The following is a 24,256-nucleotide window of genomic DNA, read 5'->3' on the forward strand; positions in this document are numbered from 1 at the left end:
AAAATTAGTATAAACTGATAGTTTATATTTTGAATATGGACGAGTAAATTATAATAGTAGTATTTAGTTTATTAATTAGGTAAGGGTAATTTTAGTTAGACAACTAAAACAACAAAAGTTAACAACATTAATATCCTTTGGTTTTTGGAAGTCAAAAACATAATAATATGCACTTAAATACTATTTCGATATTCTAAATGTTTTTAAATCCAACACACCATTCAAAGAAAGCTCCCTACCTATCAAAAACATTCAAACATTTTCAAGAATGTGCACGTGGAATGGGCTCGTAACTAAGTAAAGCTTGATCAACTAATACAAAATGAAAACATCCCTTAAATTCGACCATAGAAATTTAAATTTGTTTAGGGTAAAAATTCACCCGTTTGGGGCTTAACCGAAGGAGGTGTTTATCTATATTGATAATCCCTTGGATTGGAATCATGTTAATTATGATTTGTAGATAGTGATTCGGTGGCGTTGAGGCGTTGCGGTTTTGGGTGGTAGAATGAGTGGGGAGGTCTAGGGGTGGTTGTAGGGTGGTTCTTACGCTGATACAGTAGGCGAGTACATGCCGGTGCTGTCGGTTGCGATGGTGAGAGGGTTCCTTTCGACCACTACACTACTTTGCCACGACGACCAGGTTTCGAAAACCGTAAGAATTTTAAAAGTTTGTTTAAACTTATTTATCTTTTCTATAGGTTAATCATAGTATTGTTGTAATATTTTAATCTCTGTAAATATATTTAAATAAAATGAACTACTTATTTGTTTTTCCAAGTTTTGAGATTCTAAAAAAATACACCCAATAAGATTATTAATTGATTGTAACTCCTTATTCTTGTTTAAATAAAGTTTAATATTTTGTAATTGTTCGTTTGGTCATTCATAGATTATTACACGTTTATCATACAGTACCATGTGACAACAGTAACTTATCATTTTAAAAACGCTCTTTGTTATTTATGTTTTAACAGTGTAGACGATCTAATAGATTTTAAAATTTATTCTAGGTTTAATTTAGTGGTTGTTGCAATAATCATATCCACTTACTTATTGTGTCAGTAAAGTATACAAAGTTTTGACATTTTCAAAATTATACCACCATAGAGCCTAAGTATGTATAAGTAGCATTTTATAATTGTGTATCATGGTGTCGGTTTTGTAAATTTTAATTTCATAAATACTGCTTTTCATTTTTAATACGACATTCTTTGTTAAGGATAACAAAAAATGTATTGCTATTTCATAATTGAAAATTTTGCAAGGTGTAAAAGGTATTGTATATTTAAAACCAAACACTGTATGTATTTTCTTATGTGGCGTCCTAAAACCTTAACATTTTTCAAGACATTCTTTGGTTTTTTTAAATTATCTGTGTCTGCTTTTACATTACAACAATAATTTAAAACTTAATAACTAACTGTTCTATTTTATATTAGTGTTTTAACTGATAGGATTCATAGGATAAGTACTGGAACTTGTAATTGTTTTGCATGAATAAATTACCTCTGGAATTTTGGTGGAAACAAAATTAATTATGGTTGGCAATTATTCCTACGTCCACTGTTAACAAGTACGTCAGGCCTTGGAGCCCAACTTTGCCGGGAAAATAATGTAAATGAGAGCGCCACAGTTTTTTTTATCATCCATGACTTGAAATAATGCTGGTTCAACGTATTGCTTTATATATTTTAATTGTTGGTTATTTGTTACCTCTCTTATCTGTAGTCAAATACAATTGGCCCTGGCTTTCTAAAGAATTCGTGCCAGGAAATGAGTTTGTATAAATTACATATTGGTTCGTTTAGAGATACAAAAATTATTCAGGTTTAAGGCTTATGATGTTTGGTCGTAAATAGTTAATCTTAAGTTTCGAGCTAAAATTAAAATCTTATCTCAGCAAATTAAAGAACTCAAAATTACTAATTAAGTCGTACAAATCTGTGTGTAACATGTTTCAAAATAGAATTACTGTTTTATAGAATGTGATTTCTTTTCAAATTCATATATTTATTTTATAAAATAAAAAGTCTTTGAATTATGTTTAGTGACATAATTATGATTATGTTTATTATGATTAAGTGCTATAAAATTTTATAGTTTTACATATGGCGAAGTCATGCTCGCTTTTTTTATCGTTGTTGTGTTTTTTAGGTAATGTAAGTTATTTTCATACCTTCCTATTTCATCTATATAACCATTTATAGGGTATACAATATACATGTTTTATTTTATAACCATCCACTCTCATACAAACACTTGAAAGCTTAAAAATACAATGACATGTTTAACTTTGGCACTACAATGAGAAAGTAAAGTTACAAATCACAAAAATTGATCATATTTAAGGCACAGAAATTTGAAAATAAAGAAAAACATCAATTATTTAAATATAATTATAATCAGTTGAAATAAAGACCTTATTTTAAAACCAGTTTTTATCATTCACCTTACCTTACACTAGATTAATATCATTTTATTTTTAAATGTGCGTGTCAAATGAACGTGGAAAAATGAGTATATATATATATATATATATATATATATATATATATATATATATATAGATATAGATATAGATATATGATGCCAAGTCGTATTGATAAAGTGTATGTTGGAAAGCTCTGGATCTTAAATAAACCGATACATTCGTGCGTTTGGTTTTATATTTCCAGTAAACAGACATGCATCCCTCGTACTCCAAACAACTAACTTATTCTGTACAACTGTGTAAAGGTTCTGCTTACTTTTGAAATATTGTTGGCTTCGTAAAAACATAAATTGACTTGAATAATATAACCAATTGCATTGTATTTGAAACTATTAAAACATGTTACAGGTTTCTGTTAACTGAGCTTTTCCTCAACGATTTGCCAAAAATTAAATGGCTGTATAGCTGAGGGGTGTGGTCTCCCATAGTACTCGAAGGACCACCCATTCAACCCTATAAAATGTCAATAGCTTTTGGATGGTTCGAAGGTGGATACATCTGTCCATGAATACTGAGGTTTAAATAAATCGTCCTGGCTGAAAGAACATAAAAACGCAACACAGTCGTCCACCCCATTCTAAACTCACCCTGTAATCAAATCCAGCTTAATATACGAACAAAATTAAGGTGCTATTCTAGTCAAGTGATGTGTAGTTAAACTAAAAAATTCATTAATGGGTAGCTAAGTTAAATAAAACGATTCCGTGACATAATGGGAAATAAAACGATTCGGTGACATAATGGGAAATAAAACGATTCGGTGACATAATGGGAAATAAAACGATTCCGTGACATAATGGGAAATAAAACGATTCGGTGACATAATGGGAAATAAAGCGATTCCGTGACATAATGGGAAATAAAACGATTCGTTGACATAATGGGAAATAAAGCGCGTCGGGTTACAAACTACAAACAATTGCGCTTGATAATTTTTTATTTACTATGGTTAAACAATGTATACCTCCAAATACATGGAATATGTGATAGATAAAGCACATAAGGCTAAGTAGTCTGTCATTTCCTTAAATAGTGTATTTGAAATACGATTTAAGGTGTAAAGATTCCTTTGCATGCGAAAGGCTGTAGGAAAATTTGAAATGTAGTAGCATGCTTGAAAAAAACTTTATTGAGATGGATTTGAATTTACTCAATTATTTAGGATTATTTGCCTTTATCCTGGCAACAAAGTTCCTAACAAATAGGAATTCGTTTGCAAAATGGAGTCGACGGTAACATACTTCGTATAACATACAACAAAAGAATCTTCATACGTAATTTGTTGGTAAGGAATACATCAGGGGACGGAATAGTTTCGGACGAGTGGATCATTTATTTTTAACATAACAAGGATAGTAAACCCGTTTTAATTCAAACACAATTTTTTAATTTCTTACACACTACGTGTATGAAATCAAAACTTCCAAGAAAAGAAATATTTAATCAAAATGAGCACAAAGAGATATGCACAATGAAAACATATAGTTTAATTTACTAACATAAAGGATGGAGATTAAGAGAAAATTAAAGAATGAAACAGGGTATGTTAGAGAAAGAGATGTGGAAAAAGAGTAGAAGGGGTTGTATTAGGCGACGAAAACATAACACAGATGTGAGCAAACGGTCATTTAAGGGGATAAAACTTAATGGTCCACAGTTCTAGTGCCTTAATCTACATAGCCCCTTAAAGACCAAAATTGCTTTATTTTGAAGTGCATTCACTAAGCATATTGAAGATTATTTGAGAGTGTTTTTATACTTTGTAATATCCAATACAATAGTTCCTTTTTCATAATACTTCAATGACCTAGGTTAAAATAGACAGATATAATTTTAATATTACTAGTTTTTTGATAGTGTTGGTATATTACTATAACTATAAAACATCTATTGATTTTATAAGTTATAGTCTTTTTCCCGTTAAAATACCTGTAATTTTTATAGAATTTTCACAAGTATTAATTACTATTAGCTACCGATATATAATACATGCCATTAGGGGAATATTTAATGTCTCCTTAACAATTGTGAAACTATTAAATACTAGCAACAGTGCCCGTTGGGGTTAAATACAACGGTCTCTAGTAAAATAATGGTTATAAATCCATGCGCCACTTTACTCACTAATATTAATGATACAGATTAAGCACATAACATTAGAATCACACACTTAACATAAGGAACACACTTTGAATACAAATGGAAATTGTTAACAACAACATTTAATCAAAGAAAAATCAATTAGATAACAATAAGCTGTTGAATTATTAACACATGTTTCGTATGATTAGATTATGCATGCTGGTAAACCAATTATTGCCATCTATAAAAATTATTGGTTTTTCTTTTCCGAGTCGGGTTAGCTATTCTACCCGACCGATTTTCATAATTTTGCCCTTAAACTAAAGGTATAGAGGTACCACAGATTTGCCTTCAAGCATCAGCATTCATTTTGACGTATATTTTGAGTTGAGCACAAACTGCCTCCCCGTAGATTTCTTATGGGAGTAAAATTTGTTTTGTTTTTTTTAGTTAGTTTGGCTCTTCTACCCGCCGGAAATCCATAATTTTGGTTTTAAAATAAAGCTATGCAAGCACATATTTGCATCAAGCATCATCATTAATTTATCTAATATATTACTTGACGAAAGAATTTAAATTTGATTTTTTCCACTTTAATTAAAGATGTGTTCCAGCAGTTGTAATTACATTACCCTATATGTTTTGGTCTAAAAAACTTAAGTGAAATACCAGCTTTCATTTGAGCTATTGATTATTAAGATGGGACTACCTAAAGCACACTGCTGAACCACGAATCAACAATAATTACAATAGTTTTAGTACTTATCTGCAATCAATGATACGTAAATCTATTTTTATTTAAGTTATTTTGTATGTCTTGGTCTTAAAATACTTCAAATGCTTTCACTTGAGATATTAATAGTTTTAATCATTTAATTTCAAGATACTGTATTGCTCAATCAGAAAATATAAATTTGTTCATATCTTGGATATGGAATTAAGTTTTAGATATATTTACTTAATTCTAGTTACGTTATTCTATTTGTCTTGACCTAAGAACATTCAGTGAAATGCCAGCTTCCATTTGATTTATTGATTATTAAGATCGGACGTACCTAAAGCACACAGCTAAATCGCGATCAGCACAAATTGTAAAAAAATTGAGTTATTTATCATCGATTTATAGTCAAACGATCTTGCTTGTAACCTCAACAGTAACTGTCGACTTTGACGGGTTTCACCTAGTAAATCTATAATAAAATCAAACTTTTATAATTATTTGCAAATCCACACAAATTAGGCTTTCCAACGACCCATTGAGTAACAAAATCGGTCCAGTCTAGATTTAGTTGTACAAAGTTTAACAAAAATATATCTAATTCAGTATTTTCTCACCGCTATAAATTTGGAGATCACTTAGCTTATTACCAATAACTTTTAAATGGAGGGGCAATCGACCAAAGTGGATGAGATATTCTGGAAGAGAATTAAATTTACTACAAATAACTACTATGCATTTCTTGAAAATACTTAATAAAGGCAGCAAAAAACTTCCCACAAATTGATACCATGCACTTCTTGGAAATACTCAAAAAAGGCAGCCAAAAGTCGTACTAAAATAAAAATTGTGAAAAACACAGTTTCCAATGTATTTCTTATGGAAAACATGTTTTTTTTCTCATCATAAATCGTAACAAAAACAAACTTTCATAATTATTTGAAAATATACACGACTTAAGCTTTCCAGCGATCCATTAATTAATAAAATCGGTCCAGTAGAACTCTAGATTTGGTTGTACAAAGATTTTTAAAACTGAATTATATATGGAATAGATGAAACCGCTGTTATAAAAATATAATGATAGTCTAAAAGAATTTTATGTGTTTTATTAATATTATACTGTAAATTAAGACATTTTGATCACCCATATGATTGCCTTCAATTAAAAATGTAAAAACCCCGTCTTGAATAATGCTAAACTTTAGTACGTAACGAAGACTCATTTTCCAAAATCTATTATGAAAAATAAAAACCCCGTTCATGTGTTTTACTCGTAATTCGATTTTTTTATTCGGGTCCTGACATTGATATTGTACAAATATAAAAGACAAACCATTTACACTAAGAACTGGTAAAAAAGAACTCTTAAATATTCTTAAAAAATTTACGAATCGCGTAATATATACAGATTTTAGTTCAGTTTGTACAACAAATCTATTCGTGAACATTGAACCATAATATGTAAGAAAGTTATAATAAGATTGAATTTCAGCTATGGTTTTATATTCGAATTTAAAATCAAACGATAGGAAGAATCATCAAGATTCTTAATGCTAAATAAAAATTATACTATCTTAAGTAAATATAGGTAGCTAGAATTCTACTTTATCAATTACACGTGAGTTAATTATCTTACTCCTGGGAAAGAATCCTTACTCTTATACATGGATCATACGGCATATGTGTTGAATAGTTAGCTATCCCCTCCATGCCTACAATTAGAGTGAAGTAAAATATTAAATGTATTGATGATGTAAAGGCATGAAGAACTTTAAATATAGTAGCAAAATAAACGGTATCAGCACACACTGCCTCATACTTTCTCCTATTACCTTGTAAAACCCCTTATAATGAGTAAGCATTGGGAGTAACTTTTATATTTTACGGGTAAAATTAAAAAAATTACATAAACTAACATTAACATCTTAAGAATCGTAACTTTTAAGGCGTTGGATGTTGTACCGTATTTTTTTAGAGTTAAATGGACCTTAGCATGCTCAATTTGAACCAGAATAGATTGAGCCTTTGTTAGACATCCGATTTCTCGTTATTTTATGGATTTTTATGGGAAAATACAAATTTCAAAGAAATGAATAAAATCACCTGTCATGAAAATTGCAAAGTAGTACCAAAATACCAAATTTCGTCAAAATTTGACCACAAGTGTAGTATGTTCCACTCGAAGATTTTGACAAAACAATGGTACTCTCTCTCCATAAACTATGTATAGGTAGAGAAATTAAAACCTAATTGATTTAAAGTTAGTGCTCATTTATACGGATCAATTGCGAATCCGCAGTTTAATTTTTTTACTGTAGTCTAAATAAATGAAAGTCTGAATTAAATTTGGTAAACTCAATATGAAGAAAGGCAGCTCTATCCTAGGGCCGTTAAGAGTGCATGTCGTGATTATAAAATGTCATTTATAGAAAACAATTTCAATAGTTTATTGTGAGTAAAAACACATACAACTATTGCAGCATTGTAAACTGTGCAACAAAATTGTATAGTTCACCGTGGTGCATTCCAAACTTAACTGCATGGAAATATGTTGATTAAACTGTCGTGTCATGACTGTCTTGATTAATCAAAGATTTACTGGATTTAACTTTACTACCTATACAAAATGTTGGTTTGAAGTGATTCTTACATGGATTTTTTGACCAAAATCTAACGTTTACCCAATTTCTCATACTAACCCAATCTAAAATTTTAGACTTTTTATTTTATTCTTTTTAAGGTGATTAAATAAATCTATAATAAATACGTTTGCAATTGATGTTAATCAAGACATATTGTAAAATACATAAGGTTATCTGTGTTGGTCAAACAAGGAAATAATTAGTGATACACGAGTGTTAATGAGGCAGGCCTTGTAAACAAATTACTTCAGACCTTTTGGAAAATGTCAGAATCGTAAAGGCTAAACTTGCCTCTCCTTTGAGTGAGCAATCAATTGCTCACATTCTTACTCGGATTTAGCGTTGTCTTTTAATCCAACGACCAACTAAAACATACAAAAAATATACTAATTTATGTTTGTTATAAAATTAGAATAGACAAGATGATAAGTTTCACACCCCTTTTGTTACTAAAAGAATGTTTCTCTCAATGTACGACCTAATTTATAAATTTGTATTGAAATGTAATTGTTTCAGATATTTTATAAAGTTGTATAAGATTTAGTGCTGGAGATCCCCTTCTTTGGTACTTTATCGTTAGTGGCAATCAGTGTAGTCCAAGTTAAGATCCAGAATAATAATATGAGTAAAAATATTCGTACCTCAATAAATAGTATTTAGTAAATTACGAAATCATTGGATACTGTAGACAAATACGTTGCATTGCTATGTTGTTTTACCGATTTTATTTCCAACATTTATATAATTCTATTTATTATTCACATACTAATAATCGGATCAAAACTACGTGTCTTTAACGATGTCAACCTTCTTAAATAGTTAACTTAAAAATTAAATGGTATAGTTTAGCATTATATTTGTGTATAAACTCACAATCAGTAAGTTCCAAATTATTGTATAATATATTCAAAAAATCAACTATAGGATTTAATATTATATAATAACTATAAAGACCCTTATATAAGAAAAACGATAACTGCAGCATGGCTTCCTTGCACAAAAAACCCTTTTATACAAAACTTCCCGTCACTGCAACTTGGAAGATTGGTTTCTTTGGGACTTGAAAAGTTTCTAGTTTCCCAGTAGTTAAGAAGTACTAACATAGAAGGACTAAGTCACTGTGTTTCGCCTATATAGATATTTCCTAAGTACCGGTAGCTCATAAATTATAATTTTTTAATCCGATAAGACAAACAGTTGCTACAATTACTAAACAATTTTCGCTATATAATCCGAGCCTAAGTCCTGTAGAAAGTATGCTCTACTGGCTAGACCAGAGAGAGAACCCTCTGCGATAGAGGTCTGAGGTCAAATCCCGCCAATTGGGGAGTCAATGGATCGGGTTATAAACGAATAAATGATAAGTGGGAGGAACATTCTGTCTTTTGGATAATTATGTTAACTACATTAAAAGTGATATGATATGTATTCGTATTATGTATCTTAAAATTTGATTATATAATTATAGCGTTCTTGTATTCGTGTAGAGAAATGTATTTCACAGTACTTCTATTTGGTCAATACCCATAAAAGACACAAAGAGACAATTGATTTTGAATGGACACTCCAATCATCAATGGACTCGGTAGCGTAATGGTCAGTTTGACCTTTTCATATCTTTTGTCATATCATTGAGATAGGAATACAATATTAATTTTGGAAAATATGCGACTCATCGTGCAGGACTTTATAATTGTTCTTATAATGCAGTTTCTATACTACTAATTATGTATACAGCACTTCATGATCTTTATGTAGGATTTTTATAAAAAAGCTATAGATTTGTTATATTTTGTTTATTTGATCTTTATATCGAAACAAATCTTTGAAACTACCGGATAAACATTGGTAAAAGCAGTTTACAACCTGATTTTAAGGCGTAATTTGTAAATTAGCATCATTAATGATTTTAAGTTATATAAATACCTATTTATTCTTCACGGATTTTAAATTTTTTCGTAACAAAGCCTATACTAATAACCAAAAGTTTCGCCTAAATGTTACTTATGAATCACTTAAGAGAGTATAGAGCTCGGGAGTTACTTTTTACAAGATTTTACATAGTATTAAAGAAACGCCGATTACCTCAATATGATAATCGTATTATCTATTAAGATTTTTTTCATAAAGAGGTTAGCGGCCTCTTTTAACCTTGCATTTGGCCGGCCGATCGTTACGTGTATGGGGTCGTCGTCCGGCCGCCGGCCGACCAAACTGGCCGGACGACGACTGATTGAAATCCCATTTTGATTGTCATAGATCATCTTATTAAAATAATAGTAAGACTGGTACGTTTCAAAATTTCAAGTAACCCATATCGGTCTTATATCGGTGGAGCAAATTACAATTATTTCGAAGAACCATATTTTTATGAACTATAAAAAATCAAGAGTAATAAAACCTCAAATGTTCCATTTAAATTTAAACATAAATTTTGATACCGCGTGAAAATACCAAATACATCGTTTGTGTAAGGGGGATTTATTTTAAAACATTATACGACATGACTCAGCTAAGTTTCAAGCCTACTATAAATTAAGATCCCGGGAAGCTGGGGGTTGGAAAGTAGGGGAGTGTGAGTATGGAGAACAGTCAATTGTTTAGATCCATTGTTGTACTTGATTGTACATAAAACAAAAGAAATTGAAACACTATAAAAGAATGAGTTTAACAAGTTTAAAGCTCTTTCAGTTCCCTTTCTGCGTCATTATATTCAACAAAAAATTGTTATGTGAACAAGATAGCAATTATTATTTTAAATTTAAATATTCAAACCATTCGCCTTAAAATCTACTATTTTGATTTTATGTGAGTAAATTCCTAAGACTGACGCGTCTTAGCTCTACACCATAGTGGGTACTTCGACAAACCCATTTTGTCACTCCTGTCTGTAAGTTTAACTTATTTCAAAGTTTTCAATTTTTGATCGTCTAATATTTCCACGACTGGCTTAAGTTGGATACCAAAACTCTACTGAATAGGTATAGGTGATATTTACTTTTCCGAACTGGAGTAGCGGAACACTTTAAGAATATTTTATTTCGAACAATACAGCTTAATACAGTAAAGTAGCCTTTGATGATCCCCTGATAAGATTATACCTGCCAAGGGCTAGACTTGAATGCCGGTGTCGTTTACCAATAGACCCTACTGTGTATTTAAAGTGCACGAGGTCAAAATATGTTCAAGACATTTGTACTCTGTAGTTCGGTGTTGTGTATCCTTTAATGACTGCCTAAAGGAAATATAACTGGTTTAAAACATCCAAAGTAGATTAATAAATGTATCGAGTCTAATATTTACTTATTCAACGCAAACAATAGGTAATAATATTGTAGACTGTGTTTGTACATTTACAATTTATCTGTAGAAGTTATTTTAGAGTTTTTTTGTTGTATTTGAACTTAAAATATACCTCTACCCTGTGCATGGGACATACAAGTATATCAAGGGGTGAACCGGTACAGTAAAAGAATGAACTGTACTGATAAAATGTTAGCCGCGTGACCGGGACTTGACGTGGCCCTACAAACTGAGCCCTCGTCCCACATAAAACCTTCCATAGTATTTGTTGTAATATATTATACTTGACACAGTTTAACACGAGAGTTTTATGGTTACGTGAAAGTGGAAATTTTCAGTTAAATCTATTCAAATGTTGTAACCATCACGACAGCAGTAACACGAAGCATAAATATCATGTTTTAGAGGTTAGTTCAAGTTTTAGAGGGATGTACCCATTGAACCTCATTTCCAGTAATAGTTTGTTCCTCTACTTGATAAAAAACTAATAAAAACTTCGTAACTGACAAAAGTGGTCAGTAAATACATAAATGAGATATTATTTCGTTATGTTCTGTAATTTTATGATAATTGTTGAAAATGTAACCTTAAACAATGTCTTACTTTTCACAGAGTATAAAGAATAGCTCTACTCAGTTTCATCAAGGTAGAGGGTCCGGTTACAAGGAACGGCACCACTTAAAAACTAAGGTTTACTTGTGCATTTCGTTTCAATAAATCCAAAGACAACTTTTCATTTTTCTTTGATGCGAAATAAGCTTAAGATTGAAGATTTGTTCAGTTTTAAAATCGCATTGTTATTATCTGCTCAAACATACAATGTCAGTCTTAGTAGAATTATTTATATAGAATAAGGTATTAATAAAAAAATTATATTGTACATATAATTTCAATAGCATAATACGGTTATGTAGTGAATTCAAGTTTGTAGACACTCATCACGTTTATGATGTTATTTATTTGCAAAATCTTTACGGTTATGTCTGTTGCAAGGTTGCACAATCAGATGTGACAAAAACAAGAAATGCTTCATGACTGGAGCTTTTTATATTTTTTATCAAAACTGATAAATTAAAACTGATCTTAAAGAAAGTTTAATTCATCTAAACTACTTTAAAAGTAGATTGGTTGAAGTGTATACAGCTACTCTAAAATATATTTACAAATAGTTTTTTGTTTTGCTTAATTAATTACTTAAATGCCCCAAAATACTGATGCAAACCTGTACTATACATTTCTAAATCAAATCTATTGTATATTTTTACAAACTGTTATAAGTGATGAATGAAGTTAATACAAATTTTGCTGCTAGGTGTGGATTTACATATCGTTATTTATCTTGCTATCGTGCTATCACTACAATTTGAACATTAAACCTAAAATAATTGGTCTATCTACAAAAACCCATTTATTATTCCATATTTCTATATATTTTAAATGTTTCTATATTCTAAATCAAGAGTTATTTGACTCAATAACAAATTGATTTGGCCGAACTACCGAATATAAATTTGCATTAGCCATGTCGCAATTTATTTATAATGTTAAAAGGGATTACACGATTAACCGGATAATCAAAATTTTTATCTAGTGTGGTCGAGTACAAAATATTTCAAATCATAGCACAAATATCTAAATATTATTCCCTATACCTAATTTAGTACTAATACTCAGTATTATTTACTCAAAAATGGGTGTCAGTTGCGTATACATAAAATAAATCCGAATGTATTATCAAAATAAACCTTCGGAAAATTGAAGATAATGTCTTTAGGTGCCTATCATTTTCCCTATGTCCAGTAGTTTGAAATATTACACAAAATCTTGTTTGTAAAAGTATTTTCACTTGCATCAAGCTATAATGTAATTCATCAGAACTTTATAAACTGAATATTTTACCAACAATCCTTACATAATTCTATAACATTGCCAATAAATAGTAAAATATGAAATAATTGTAAGAATCACTGTGTCGTTCCTGTATGAATATAAATAAATCCATATTGCATTTATATTTGCATGTAGTCGGAGAGGGAAGGCAATAAATGCATGGACGCTGACCAGACTAATCCCCCCTCAGAATCTCTTCATCTCAAATATTTACGGTTTGTCAACCCATCCGATACAGCTTTGTAATTTTAGATAGGAGCGCACTTTCAGTTCCTTCCTCTTATTTACTGTACAGATTCACCATTATCAGATTTTAACAAGCAAATAAATGAGACAATACATATATTGTATGGATCGACGATACAAAAACTGTCTTTTTTCATTTTAACGTGATTGGGGCGTAACCTAAATATAAACAGGAGAAGCGGAGTAAAATGCTTGTGGTAGGTTTTTACTGACTAAAAGGTTTTTCTCTTTAGTAAGGTCCAATAATGAATTACAGCTGGGTTCAGTTTTGAACGATTAAACAGCCAAAGAATTTTCTCAGCATGAAACCAGTGACATTCTGAATGCTAGGCAAGCAATGTAACATATTTACTACTCAGCCAATATGCCACTGCTTAGCAATTAAACTTGCAGCACTTATTTAGATTGACATAAATCTATTTTAAATATAGATTATAGTATAATAAGTTATTAATCAGCACTAGTACCAAAATGTTATCAATAAATAATCAGCAACAACTTTAGTTCAAATATTTATGAAGTAATCCCGATAACGTGAATTAATTATGATACTAAAAAAATATGATAGTGGCAACAATAAGATAGCATCGATTGCCATCTAATATCAAAATCTAAGTAGTCTTAACAAGCTAAGATAAATAGCAATATAATATGTTGGTACTGTAAATGTAAAATATAGCCAAGATCAATACATAAAATACATGCAATAGTCATAAAATTTACAATTTTAATATTCTTAAGATGACAGTACAAGCAAAGTTATAACGGCAAACAATATAATTATTCTAAAAAGAATATATAAAACACAATATCAATTGTATACATATACAAATAATATAATTCAAATTTGATTTGCTGATTACCACCTACCTCTCAGAGAAATCTCAAAGGTAGTGTGAGATGTTTCATCCCCTTTAAAAGGATTCTAGAAATCCCACCAAAATAGAGGTAGCCTAGTATGTCCACGTACTTCCTCTTAAAAATAATTTTGGATAGGTGACAGCTGATTCCTTGAATTAAAAAAAATCCTCGTTCAGAAACACTAACAAAAAAGTTTATAGTTAATTAACACGAAATTGTAGTTTACTATTATTGGCATTATTTCCTAATGTCATAGAACTCATAAGAAGATTATATACTACAAATATGAAACGTAAAATTAAATTTTATTTTAGTATTAGAGGTAAATGTTACCCATAATGCCTTAGATCGTCCTAAGACATGTTATATTGTTAATTGAAAACGTCACGTAGTAACGAAAAGGGACCAATTAAAAGGGAAGAGGGACCTTATCTTCTCTCGAACGGGTGTAAAATGACATTTTTATTAAGGCCTATTTTACATTTACGAAATTTAATTTTTATCTCACGGTCATACTTTCATATAAGCTGCAAGCAAAGTAGATTTCGTGTTCAGTAATATTTACGGGGCTAATATTGTTAAAGCAAACCCAAACTCTTTAATACTGTGTTTCAAACCCATTCATTGTTTACTTTTTCATATTGATACCATGCACTCCTTTAATTTTCATGGGAAATTAATTAACTCAGGAAAATAAAGTGATGCGATAACACCTAGTTTTGACACACAGTGGAAAAGTTATATATGAAATCCAAACTTTATTACATTTTTATTTTATTTTTGTGTACATTTGCTCTATTTTATGGTCACGATTATATTTGTAAAACTGTTTAGAGTACAAGTTTTGATTGTAAATTCAACTTCTTTAAAACGTTAACCACTTATAAAAAACACCCCTCTTTAGAAAGGGATAATTTATTTCATTGTTGTCATTGTAAATAATATTGGTTAGTATTAAGTACGATTTTAACGACTTTCGCGGCGTAAGAGATTATTTTAATATGCCACACACCACTTAATTAATATTTTAAAAACATATTTTGAATAATGTTGCATTGCCGAACGTTTCCCGAGAGAGAGAGAGAGAGAGGGAGGGAGAGAGAGAGAGAGAGAGAGAGAGAGAGGGAGAGAGAGAGAGAGAGAGGGAGAGAGAGAGAGAGAGAGAGAGAGAGAGAGAGAGAGAGAGAGAGAGAGAGAGAGAGAGAGAGAGAGAGAAAGAGGCTTAATCATTTATATTTGAAAGTAAACTTAATTTGTGAAACTTACTGTAATATTACAAACGAAAGGTACAAAATTAAACAGAACTACTTGGGGCGTGTCTTGTCCAGTGGTTAAGCACCGGATGTCCGTCCTGTATAGGTTCCAATCACTAATGACAATAATCCATGAGACCTGGTGGTACAGGGCCTAACTTTAGCTGTACGACAAACATGCAATTTGGAAAAGATTGTCAAATATTGGTCTTCAGTAGATGACCATGTTTAACAGGCGAAAACTGGTATTTTCTCAGGTGCAACAATTCGGTCATCTTCTGAAGACCAAAGTTTGACCGGATTTTGACCGTGGAAGCCTACCTTCTAGCTACGGGGCTATTTAATGCAATATATAGACGATACCAGGATCATTAAGTGTATACACCGTATTTAGAAGCATATTAAAACAATTGTTGACATTTTATGATGAAGAAAACTTAATTAGGATAGCTTTTCTTGGTCAGTGAGCAACAGAACGGGGCACCGGAATTTTACCCCCTGACCAGAGCTGACGCACTATGACGTAGTAATCTGGGTGTTCTCAAGTTTATTCACGGGCAGAACTTTACCCCTGCGGATTTGGGAGTTATATGTATATTGTAAATAGACAAAGTGTGATGAATTAGATTAGCAATAAAAGCCGGAATGTTAACCCCTGTCCAAATAATATGTATATGTTTAGGCAACTGAATTATTACCCGCAGACCAATTTTGCAAATAATAAGAGTTTTATAGAAAGATGTTTAGTCAGTTACTGCAGTTTATATTCAATTTTGTAGGAAAATGTAATTTTTAAACAAAATATAAAAATAAACCAATACACGTAGAAGCAGAACTGTCAAAAGCTTATTTCACAACTTCAGACAGCTGATCCAAACGAATCAAATTTTAATCTAGCACAACTATATGCTAATTTTGATTTATTTGTTCTTGAATGTGTAATTGATTCAACCACATTTGTTGAATCAACCTAGGCTTTGCCCCGAATCGTCAATGTGGTAAGGATATGATAATGGCCTAATTAATGTTTGTTAGGGGAACAGTAGGGAAACTTAAGTTTGTACATGTATCGAGTTATTTTGATATTTTGTTAACAAATTTAATTTCGTTACAAAATCCAATGCACACCGCAGTTAATAACAGTTTACTGATTAAACGTATTTCTACAGAACACATATCATGTAAACAATTATTAGTTATTCTCAGCAAATTCTATATCTGGAAAGGGGCTAAAATTCCGTGGGTAAGAATCCGGAGGTGAAATTCTGGAGATAAAAATCGGGGCCGTACTTTTGAGCTAAGCTCATTAAGGCGTAAAAGTCCGAGGATAAAGTTCCAGTCCGTACACTCTAGGTTTTATAACTTAATTTGTTCCCAATAAATTCACAACCGTGAAAAGATATGTTTAATTCCACTTTTAATTTACTCAGATGTTGCGCAGCTCAAAAGTCCGCGATCGGAATTTCACTCTCTAAGATGTGACATTAGTTTTGCTCAGGGAGTAAAATACCGCTATCTTAATTGAACACCTCCACATTTGTACACAATACATAACTATAAATTAAACATGCTTCCTATACCCTTTCAAAACATCTTGGGAAAATATTTTCCCCCTCGGTTCGTATAGAGGGGGGTTTCTTGTTTATTTTTGTTTTATTAAAATTATACTTTTTTAGAACTATGTTAATTAAATAAACCAATTGATTCAAAAGCAATAGCTTGCCCTCTGGTGCTGTAGCTAAGCAGTGAAACACAACTAGTTAAATATACACTAAAAAGAGAAGCATTTAGCATCCGGGGACTCAAACTGTTACCAACAAACGTAAACCCGACTTCAGATTTTACGATTGGACGAGAAGTGCACTTTTACTATTCAACATCAATACTTGAACCAAACAAAATTCATAAAACTACTTATGGAAGTCTTAATATATTGTAACAACATGGTGACTCGGTGACCAAGTCGGTAGCACAACGGAATACAAGCTTATGGCGCCATGGTGTCCGCCACTAACAGTATACAGTAAATGGTACAGTATGGTGGTAAATGGTGGTGGTGTAACAGTAAATGGTGGCTCACAAGCTGAGCTACACAGATGTGAGTCACAGCTTGCTTTGCTAGAAACGTTACCCGGATCGGTCAGAGGTCTCTGTCGACGGGAAAATTTCAGATTAAAATTCCCTTAAGGCATTTATTTAAATAACGGAATCTATATACCAACACGTCGTTAAACTTGTTTTAACGTTCTCTGTGATAGTAAACATGCTTAATAACTCCATAAACCTCAAGTTCTCTTCCCTAATGATGCTATAAACCTTTTTTGTGGTGTTACAGACGATCTGCCGTAGAAGAGGAGTTGCCCGTAGTTGATCAAGCCACGTATCAAAATGCGGCAGCTGCCAACAGCGGCGAGAGACTCGCGCCAGAAACCCCTGAGCAAGGGCTGGTGTCGGCGGCCGCTAGCATGTCCTTGGGCCCAGCCCAGGGTCCACAGAGGCCCATCTACCCCAACGTTCCCTTCTCGCCTTACTCTTCACCCAGGTCAGTGAAATGGCCACTAAGTATCTTAGTTTAAATAATAAGTTTGGTGTTCATCATTTTGACCTAATCCTGACATATGATGAGCCCACTGAGAGTCTTCAATGATTTAGGTTCCCCTCCAGTCTATAGGGTTCATAATCAGCTTTTTTTTTATTATTCACAAATCCACCAAACTAACTAAGCATAAACAACTCAACTAACCACTACAACAACCCCCACAGAACCCACTTAATTCTTGAAATGTTACTAACTTGTATGCAACATTCGTAGCACACACAGCCCTTCTCCAAGAATGTGCCAGTGATCCCATCAGCCCCTGATAGTTCAAAGAAGTCAGTGAAGATTTTCTGGTTAAAACCGACCAATTATAAAGACATTAGATACGGTTGTTAGATACGTTAGAGTATGCTGGGTCTGATTAGCCTTTAGATAATAAAAAATCAAATATTACCTTATAAATAGGAACAAACTGTTTAAAAACTTTAAAATACACAAAATTAACCAACTGTTAAAAAGTGCCTATGTTATTCCATTGCAAGATAAATAAACAATAGTAGTTTGGAAACTTTTTTTATGACATACTAAGATATCAACATTTTAATAAAAAACACACCTCATTACCTTAATTAGCAGCAAACTTAACTCATTAATATTATTGTCCAGTGAATTAAAACATTTCTCTCTGCATGTTAAGTTGTACAAAGTAATATGCATTTGATGATGAGTACCATTTTAACATGTCATCATATTAATAAAAAAGTTTGTGAAAAATGTATTCATACAAAACAGTGACATGCTACCCTTGGAGTATTCAATGAACATGCATTATGTATATGAGGTGCACTACGTAACCCTCCAAGGAGAAATAAAGGCTACAAAAACGGCGGGAATGGTAGATGAGGCTAGCCATAAAGATAACAGATCTAACAGATGACCATATTCGTATCGATGCCCGCGCTACTGCGACGGTGCGGCGACGGCGTGCACTAGACGCATTGTTGTTTTCTCTCTCTTCTTCTCTTCTTATCCCCTTCTTCTCCTTGTTGCGTCCACAAATTGTACTTAAAAGTACGAATAAAATTAAAGAAGAAAAATAACTTAAAGTAATTATTTCGACTAGCTAATTTATGTATACGTTAAAATATTATTATTACAAACTAACTAAACGTATACTAAACGTATACTAATTTTGCACTCGTGTGTTGATTCGTAGTCAACTAAAAATTTACTAAGTTAAAAACAGTAACTCCTAATATTTGCCATAACAATGAAACACACATAATTTTTTTATCCGTCTTGGTGGTTGCAGCTCTGTTCTAATTTAATTTTTATTAATAACAATAAATCTGTAATTTAAATATGAGATTAATTGTCTACTCTTTGATTAGTGGCTTAGTAAAATAATTAATAAACAAAAAAAACTCATTCATATAAAGTCTACATATACTAAATCAAATGCTTTTATTTTATAGATTTCTAAGTCGATTAATAAACGGTGTTATTATAACTACGAATAAATAAACAGTTAAAATATCATATCCAAACAATAACCAAACTATTCTCCACATAATTAACGATTATAATTTTAAAATATGTTTAATCAAATACGTTTATGATCTAAGTGTTGTTTTTACTACAGATAACTCAACGCCACATTAACGAACTAGGCTACGGATTTTTATAATATATAAATGTACAATCGGACATCTTCAATTATCCCTTCCAAGAAACAACACTGGAGACAACACCATCTCAATGTCGGGGCCAAGAGCTAACCAGTTATGTAACGAACAAAACTTTTGTCATTTTCAGCTGAACATATGTAAAGTAAATTTGTGTAATTCTGCAAAATAGGTGTTAGACGTTTTTATTAAATTCTTCTCAAAAAAATCATCCTGTAGTGTAATGTAAAAATCAAAATGAATTGAACTACATAACATTATTACTCTTTTTAATATGTTACACCGTATCCGAACACATTAACACCCATTATGAAGTTTATTAAGATGTGACTAAATCGTCAATTAAGTGTGAAGCACCCTTAATTTCACAATTCAGATCAAACTCAACTCCTTGTTTCACAAGGGTTTGAAAACCGGCTTTGTTAAGCCTTTGTTGGTGAGAGTAAAAAATAATGGCCGAGATAACTTCAAAGGGCGCTCCTTAAAAGTTTGGGGAATAAGAAATACCGGAGTCCTTATTATTTTGGAATTTCTTCATGATATCATAAACTTCTTAGTCTTTATTTGTCACCTTACCTATTTATACTATTCTATTGGCTTTGAATAATTTACTCTGCATTACGACAAAAAATGTATTTCTGTATTCTGATTACTAAATGACAAATTCTTTACTTATTAAAATAATCTGACTCAGGAAAACATCAAACGAAATATATATTTATTTTACCTACATATTATTTTATATCGGTAGAAACTCAATATATAAAAATGTAGAGCTAGAGTTCACATTAATATGCATATTAATTTTGAGCATTTGTATAGTAAAATTACCAAATAAAGTTAAAACCGTTCAAATGTATGCCATGATTTATTTTATATTTAAAATTTCAACTAAAATCGTAGTAATACGAATTATAGTTTTATTAATTTATTTTATATAATTTATTGTATACTACTTTTTGGCACAATCTTATCAGTTTTCTTGAAAAAAAAGAACAATTAGAACATCAAAGAGTTCGTAAGTGTTTTCCTACAGAAAAAGAGTCATTCAGTTAAGAATCCAAATAAATTTTGCATTTTGCTTTTTTAGATACGCATTAACAAGTCTATTGTAAAAAAACTATTAAAAACTATTAATTACTTTAAATGTTTCTCAAAACAATTTTGTGCAAGCTATATTCCACAAAATAACCTTAAATGGAGTTGCGACGCATAACATTGATAACAATAACACAATTTTGATCTATAAGGTAAAATAACAGAAGGATAGAGTTAGTAGCTTTACAGTAGTTTGGTTTGAGAGGACCAACCATCTTCATTATATCTTCCTTATCTTCCTTATAATAGCTTGAACCACCTGGAGGTTATACTGAAGGTCCACATAAAATATTAGTCACCGGGATTGGCCCATAAGGATATTTCTTACCATAAAGTGCAAACATTTCCTACGTACCTGCTTTAAACGTGGTCGGTACCCACCGTAGAGTACCTGCTAGAAGGACGCTGGTCAGAGCAATTGACTGATGTTCGTTGGGCTACAAACGAATGTAGTGCTTTAAATTCAGCTTTGGGAGACTTTACTGTATATATAGGCTTACCTCAATGAAGAGCCATTTGATAATTTTATGCATAGACCATAAAATTGCTAAAAATGCACAATAAATCTCAAAGTACATTACAGCCATCGGTATTTTATGATTGCCATGTATTTTAACCTAAACGCAATTCCAAGCTGCAAAATCAACTTGTTGTAACCGAGGTTGATACATTGCAAACACAATCAATCGACAAATGCTTACCGTGTCATGCATGTAGCTAATGAGTTACATTGTATGCCTTTGTACAAACTCATATCGTGTATTTTTTTGTCTAGAAAGAAGAAGAGCCTGTTTATTGATCTTTATTGTTTCAATGTGTTTACTATCTCCCTCTATACATAGTATATGAAGAAAGTATTGTTTTCGTCAACATTTTTTTTATTTTGAGTTATGAATGGAAATATCCATTTTGGAAGTATCCCCTGTACCAAAAAAAGAGTTTTTCGAAGTGATTTCCCCCTAAACCCCTCTAAATAACGAGAAAATACAAAAACGGCTCAATTTTTTTTATTAAAATTTTGTAAGTTTTGGTCCTTCTAGTTAAATAAAAAATAGTACAATACAATTGCTGTATACATCACGGTTCAAAAGTTACTTTTGTGGTTTTCCCCATTAAATGCCGTAGTAAGTTACTCCCACCGCTTCATCTCAACAAGTCATCTCATCCTTAGGTTATTGCTTCACTTATATTTGTGTAGCTCAGTGTAATAAAGGGTCGTGTAACCCTAACCTTACTTGATAAAACTAAGGATTTTAATTTCATTGGTGAGTCGGTGGCTCAGTCTGTAGCACCACGGACTTTGGGCCCAAGACAGCGATGTCGTGGGTCCGAATCCTGCTGGTACCTGACACTACTTTTTACCAGTACAGTTCACCCTTTACGGCACTATACGGGCTCGCCCCCTTTTATGCTGAATATGTTCCACTCACAGGACCATAACCTATGTGGACGGAAAAATGCAACGTTTAAAGAGGCCACCAACCTTTTTGTAAATTATTTTTATTCCATTTGAATTCAATACATGTATACAAATTGTATGTAATACCGTTTAGGTACCTGATAAAACCCACAAGTTTTAAATTAGTGTAGCCAATTTGACAATTAATTATTCAACAATTTTTTTTATAATATGCCAATTTTAACAATAATTTTATAAATAAAATATTAAACAAGTATTAATAGCTTCAAAATATTGTAGTCAATAACCATTACGGTGTGAAATTAATATGACAGAAATCCAGAAGGACATTTTCGTGTTTTTGTCCCTTATCGATTCTTAAATTACGGTTCCTAACTTTAAGAGGCTATATACGTCTTCCTTGACACCATGTTGGAATGATTCCAAATGTTTTAGTCCCATCCGACACTCCCGCCCTTCCAACTCGAATTTCTCATTCGATACTTATTATTTAATTTATTTTTTCACTCGTATTACTATACCCACAAAATAGCAAAGCTTTCTACAGTAACTACTAAGAATTAAATTGACGGTGTTCCATAAATCTGTTGCTAACAAATGTGTTGGATAAATGACATTCAGTTATGTAAAAAACAATTATTTAGTTCCATATCGCATTGAAAGTGGAAGTTAAATACCAAGAAATAACTTTAATTTTGCGTTCAGTAACTTATTGTTTACCTTCTGTTCTTTTTTTTAATTGATTCCTTTTGATTTATTTCAACTCTCATTAAAGTGATATGTTAGCACAATACGCAGAGACATTAGAAAGGTTATCTTTAACCCCCGTCGATGTCGTTTTGAGGGTTTGTTAAAATCATTTAGCTAATTTCTCCATATGGAAGTAGCTATTACCGTAGGTAGCACGGTAAGGCCTAGACCCGGTACCGACATACTTTTTCATTTGGATGTCCCTAGAGGCCAAAAACAACGTCCGTACAAATTTATATACAGGGTGTTGATTTGCTCTTTATCTTGAACCAAGGAATCACTATGTAAATTATTTGCCCACCTTTTTTGAACGCCCTGTATACAGGGTAAATAAAAAGTCTGGAGACCGCCTTTTAACTTTTTAATGGGTAAACCAGGAAAAACCAAACTCTGCACACCTCTATATAGCATAAATTGCACTTTTTGTTGGCATCCCAACACACTTTATTACGCTCCCTGTTGCAGCAAACTAGGTACTTGTTAAACCTAATGTTATTTAAATAGATTTAATTGAAAATCTAATAAGGTAAATGGAAATTCGCTTATCAAAGTCTGCAGGTTTGCTATGGCGATGGTATTTTTATCATGTATTCATTCGAAAGCAGACGTATTTCCATTGATTTACGTAATGCTTGTAAAGGACTTTCCTCTGTTATATATTTTTGACAAATTCACTATCCTGTAAATTGGGAAAACTCTAACTATACTTTAACTATATTCTAAACAATACTTAAAGTATCATTTCGAAATTATGAACCCTTTGGCTCAAAAATTGGCAAAGATGCCATAAACAGTAATAAAACTAGTGTATCGAAAAATAATCAATAGTGTAAAAATGTAACTAGTTTTCAAATTATGTCAAATATAGACTTTTATATCATATGCACTTACTAACCCGAGATAAAAAGTTTTTTCTGCGATTTCAATACAAAAACATCATTAGCAAGTAAAGATTGTTGTCATATTTTCAAGAATGTTGGTACAAAAATATTTTAAATAGATTCTTTTTTTAAGATAAGTATGATGGAAACAACCCCCCTCCATTGTAAAGTCGCCTACTTATATTTCTTATTCGTACCAATTTCGTTTTCTAAAATATTAGGTGAAATAATTGTATATGTTACTAAATTATATAAACAAAAGCGTAATATACGTGCTAAATGGGTTTGAACTCTACGTTAACTTTAAATTTAAGTAAATATAGTTGAATTTAACTTAAGTTCATAGGGAAGCCAAACTTTTGAGGAAACCATAAATCTGTCAATCATATAG

At 31.6% G+C, this 24,256-nt stretch overlaps 1 protein-coding gene across 2 annotated transcripts in view; it reads left to right on the plus strand.

Annotated features, from left to right (window-relative positions):
* Positions 1–24,256, plus strand: part of LOC128998389 (calcium/calmodulin-dependent protein kinase kinase 2) — a 176,908-nt gene that overhangs the window by 56,983 nt on the left and 95,669 nt on the right. Inside the window, exons 1-2 of one of the 2 annotated variants that reach the window (XM_054424503.1) lie at positions 563–655; positions 17,828–18,034. In XM_054424503.1, the coding sequence (XP_054280478.1) occupies positions 17,958–18,034 (77 nt within the window). In that variant the 5' untranslated portion in view covers positions 563–655; positions 17,828–17,957. Of the gene's footprint in view, positions 1–562; positions 656–17,827; positions 18,035–24,256 lie in introns of those variants that run through there. The other variant, XM_054424502.1, reaches the window with a different exon arrangement.

The sequence above is a fragment of the Macrosteles quadrilineatus genome, unplaced genomic scaffold, assembly GCF_028750875.1.
Source record: "Macrosteles quadrilineatus isolate MER2022 unplaced genomic scaffold, UCM_ALF_1.0 Scaffold_7__1_contigs__length_78375512, whole genome shotgun sequence".
NCBI classification, from domain to species: domain Eukaryota; kingdom Metazoa; phylum Arthropoda; class Insecta; order Hemiptera; family Cicadellidae; genus Macrosteles; species Macrosteles quadrilineatus.